Source organism: Solanum lycopersicum, chromosome 10 (assembly GCF_036512215.1).
Source record: "Solanum lycopersicum chromosome 10, SLM_r2.1".
NCBI classification, from domain to species: domain Eukaryota; kingdom Viridiplantae; phylum Streptophyta; class Magnoliopsida; order Solanales; family Solanaceae; genus Solanum; species Solanum lycopersicum.
The window spans coordinates 50,245,855-50,250,700 of NC_090809.1; the positions used below are offsets into that span (position 1 = coordinate 50,245,855).

Below are 4,846 nucleotides of genomic sequence, written 5' to 3' on the forward strand. Positions count from 1 at the left end.
AGACACACTTATACTATACTAAGATCCTATTACCCCCTGAACTTATTTTATAAGTAATTTTCTACCCCTTTTAGGCCTACGTGGCACTAGTTTGAAAGAAAAAACCAACCAGTGCTGGGCCCACAAGATAGTGCCACGTATGTCAAAAAGGGATAGAAAATTATTAATAAAATAAGTTCAGGGGTAATAAGACCTTAGTATAGTATAACTGTGTCTCTGAGATTTTGGGCATAGATTGAGGGGATAATTGTGCATTATCCCTAAATAAATCAACGAATAAGTCTCAAGGATCAACGAGCTCACTTGGGTTGGGCTTATAAGCGGTTTTAAATGGGCTCAAAATATAATCAAGTACCAATGTCAAGAAATAGACAATTGACATTTCTGTATTTAAAGTTTCTTTAAAAAATCATTCTATCATATACAGCTCCTTTTTTATATCCAAACAGAAGATTTTGAATTAAAAAGAAAAGGAGCTAACCCCAACAAACATATTTCCAATACAAACTTATCTATACATGTGTAGAAATACCCCCAAACAAAAGCAAAGGGCTACTTTACATGGGTCATAATCTGTATCAATGGTTTGATATCTGCATTTCTGATATCTCATTGAACGAATGCCTCATTGTACCATATCTGCTAATTACACACCAAGTACCTTTTGTACCAACTTCAACTTATAAGCCACTGAGAATATTAGGTTCTTCGGGAGAAGATGATTCAACTAATTCGGGAACTTGATCGAGCAAGCGATTCATTGTGTCAGGAAACTCACCCTTGGCCCGGTTAGTCTTACCCCCAACAACCACTGATGTTCCATCTTGCAAGGCCCATAGCTTTTGAAAAGTTACAATACACATAAAAACAATGAGATTTCCATAATTTGGTAGCTCACTCAAAGTTGTTCATGGACGATGGTTTAGCAAGAAGCTATACCTGTGTATGAGATAAATAACTGATGCAAGTTGTAAGCATGAGAGCACCAAAACCAGCATATACAACAGGTACTCCTGGATCAGTCTGCATCAAATTATGGTTCACGATTCACGAATAAGGGAAAACCCAAACAAACTATGAAATAATTGTTGCTGAATGAGGATTCATCGCGCTTACCTTTAAGTCAAGGCCACTACTCCCAATTGCATCTGCAATAACAATTTTTATTCCATCAATCTCAATTGGAAGATTTGAATTAGGCCGTCTGACTCCGGCAAATTTCCCTTCTTTATCATAAAGAATAACTGACTGCAAATCACGGGCGAGCATCGATCTGGATGTTGAGCCGATACAAGGACAAAAAAAAAGAATCAGAGGAGTTGACATAATGTTGAACACTAAGGAAATAAGCTAGTCAGCAAGTTGAAGATTTCTATCTTCTCTCAAAATTTTATAATTCCAGCAGGCCATCAAGATTTGGATCTGACATCGAAAGCTTATGCTTCTATAGAGATTAACAAACAAACTTATGATATTTTTAACTTTCTGGCCCTTAGATTCTTCACTATGTTCTCCTGGGTTTTGAAAAACACTAAAAACCACATTCCTGTAGTTTGATAAACAGGTGCACCTACTACACAATAGCCTAGAAACGTTGATGAGTCCAGCAATTATCTAGATAATGTAGTAGTTGAAGAACATACATTCCCTTAACATTGGGTGAATTATCATCCGCTACTGGTAGGAATGTACCAAACAGCTTCTTGTCCCCACCATTCAGTTGCAGTGGTGCCATAGCCAAATTAAACGGGCCTTCATCATCCTTCAGTACTTGCAATGCAGAGATACTCCAATCTGTCTGGTATATAGTGATTCCCCCATACCTTAAGGGATCATTGACACTTATAGTCTTCCTCATTACTTCCTTTCCTTTAAGGTCAAATAGTGAAAGATCAGTATGGAACTGCGAGACCTACAACACATATTAAAAACAAGGGGAGAAGAAGGGAGTCCTCAGCAATTTGTAGGAAGGGAAACACATTTGTCTTTCATAATCTAATTTGCGTACCTCCCTACCAAATGAGAAAGGAACTGATTATGCCTACCTCCCCACTGTCATAGTAGTCCATGGAGAATCGATTGACGCGAATCTCCGTACTGAAAGCATCAGAAGGAGTGGATAGAAATCCAGATGGTGCAAGTACATCTCCGGCAACAAAGTTTAAACCTTGTGGAACAGTCACAGCCCCTCTAAAACTTCCAACTGCACTAAGAGTTCCTCCAGCCATTATAAGCAGCAGAGATATATGCACACCAATTGGAGAAAATCTGCCTGCCAACCCTTTAAATGCATACAGAGCTGGCCCTTTTGAGAATACCTGAAGATACAGAGATTGTTAAAGGTTAATACAAAAATTCATATTTTTGAAGAAAGTAAGAAACTAAAAGAAGTTTGTGAAAAAGGCATTCAAGGACAAGATAAGTGAGTCGAGCAGATAAATGATTAAGAATATCACTACAGCTTCATATGGGAGCAAATCAAAATCGTACATTCTCCATTCTGTTTATGCGATAACACGAAAGAAAAAATTAAAAATAGTAGGACTAATAGGAAAATATAGAAAGCAAATGCATTTTGTCTTTGGGGCAATGCACACCAGCAAGATTTTGAGATCAGTTGGTAGAAATAAACATCTAGAGTCGCATTCCTACGACAGCCCCTTAAATCTGGACAATTCAAAGCTAAACCAAGAAAGGAAACAAATCATGAAGAAAACTAAGAGAAATGTCATATTTATACCTCATACCCGTCTCCCATCAGTATGACACCCAAGTCTTTAACTGATGCCCTAGGCAAAGTATCTGCATATTCTTGCTTACGAATTGTCTCTGCTGATTGTAAGAAAGACCATCTGCAGATTCGGTCAATTTCTTTTAATTAAGAGAATCCAAGAAGAAAAAGAAAATTACATCTAGGTGGACTGAAAAGCAGACCTTCTTGCTACCTTCACAAGAGGAATCTGTGTTGTGTATGTGCAAGCCATCAAGGATGCTCCTAGAAGAGCCAATGTCCCCAGGAAAACTGGTGATGAGAACATATGATCAAAGCCAAGGGTGAGAACCCATCTCCAGGAGAAAAACCCCAAGGGAGGATGATCTTCAGGAAACTTTTGGAAGTAGTAATCTGGAGCCTCGCCTTGGTCAATGAAAGTTCCTTCAGGGGAACAAATAGAAATAAAACCAAGTTACCACAAAATAGTACCACAAAATACTCATATTGAGCTGAACAAATAATAAGATGTGATCAGGATGGTAAGAATAGTTTATAGTCAAATTTAACATTTGAATAAGAACACATATTGAACAATAACTTCACCATACGTTAACACAGACTTAATTCTCTGGTGTCATGCTAGTTTCCCGAGGAAAAAGCTCATAGTGATGCAAAGATGGAAGGTGGAGTTGGCATGTTTTTTCTTTATATGGAAAGCAAAATGGACTTGGAATCTCACAAAAACATGATATCTTTTGTGGTTTATTAGCGAAGGTGAGAATTGAGAGAAGATAAGAACTCCAAACTGAAATCTGTTAATTCGTAACATGAATGTACCTATACTGCAGGCTACAGCATAGCTACTGCTCAAATCATTATGTTTAAAAAGTGCAAACCAAAAATCAAGAAATATAGAAAAAACTTAACTATGACGAAAGTTTATACATAGGAACCACACAAATGATTATACATATCATCAAGGATAAGAATGCAGTTGGATAAATTTTCTACAGAATCAACACCAGTAACATCACAATCATTTGTGTCTCTACCATAATATATGTATATCGCGCATATGAGATGAATAACACAACATTCCCAATCAATTAAGCTTCCATTCAAAACTAATCGGGATCGACTATATGAATCTTCCACATCCTTTTTGCTTTATTTTGGTAAACAAGTTGTTTCTAAGGCAAATTAGTATTTCACTAAATCTCAGAGTTATTTGCAAAGTAACATAAAGAAACATTTCAGGTGAAATTTACCTAAGGCCATTAAGGCAGCAATGGCAAACATCTCGGCAATAGCCAAAGGCAAATTGGACAAAATCCCTACAACTTTTCTAGGCAATTTCTTCAAAAGCCCAAAACCAACAACCCCATTTTTGGTCTCCTCCACCTTCCTTCCACCATTTCCTACAGACCCTTCTTCCGATTCAACAACTGGTGGTGCCACACCATCAGAACCTGGAACTGAAATCCGGCTCTTTTCCTTGCTGGGTTTGTTCCCTTTTACTGTATCGAGCTTACATGTAAGAGTAAAAGAAAAAGTACGGCCTTTGTTGTTGTAAACACCAAGAATTCGAGAATTGTGAATAAGGGAATAAGGTTTAATATTTAAGGGAAGAATTTGGTTTTGGACAAGTGAGATTCTTGATGAAATCTTGAGAGTCTCCATTGATGTTGGAGTTTTGAGGGTAAAAATTTGCAGAGGCTAGAGCTTTGCTTCAGTCCATGTATGGAGGTGTAACGAGCGGGTTCGTTCGTTTATCCATAAAGATGAAATGTGTATTTCAACTGTAAATAAAATAGATTTTTCTCCTAAGGTGGTCCAAAATAAATAAGTGAAAATTGTGCAGCAAACAATTAAACGATATTATTTTTTACAGGCACCGTTTTAAAAAATTATCACTCGCGGTTATAGTTTATTCAAGTTCTGTTATTTGTTTAATTTATATAATTCACATAAATTATATTGTTCATCTAATTGTGTAAATTAAAATTTTGTATAATTTGACTTTTAATGTTAAAAATTCATAATTTATATGTGTTTATCCTAACAATTTATACAAGGTTTATGAAAAAATCACAATAGATTTTAAATGTATAAATACAAAATTTGTGTACACTT

General features: G+C 36.3%; 1 protein-coding gene across 1 annotated transcript; it reads right to left on the bottom strand.

Moving 5' to 3' along the window:
• Nucleotides 1–371: 371 nt before the first annotated feature.
• LOC101244041 (cytochrome c biogenesis protein CCS1, chloroplastic) lies at nt 372–4,469 on the bottom strand. The gene is made up of 8 exons (NM_001310129.1): nt 3,982–4,469; nt 2,935–3,154; nt 2,741–2,852; nt 2,046–2,318; nt 1,644–1,912; nt 1,117–1,273; nt 940–1,023; nt 372–839 (listed from the first exon to the last, which is right to left on the bottom strand). Exons 1-8 carry the CDS (start codon nt 4,391–4,393, stop codon nt 681–683), a joined length of 1,686 nt encoding a protein of 561 aa, NP_001297058.1. The 5' UTR covers nt 4,394–4,469; the 3' UTR covers nt 372–680.
• Nucleotides 4,470–4,846: the final 377 nt, after the last annotated feature.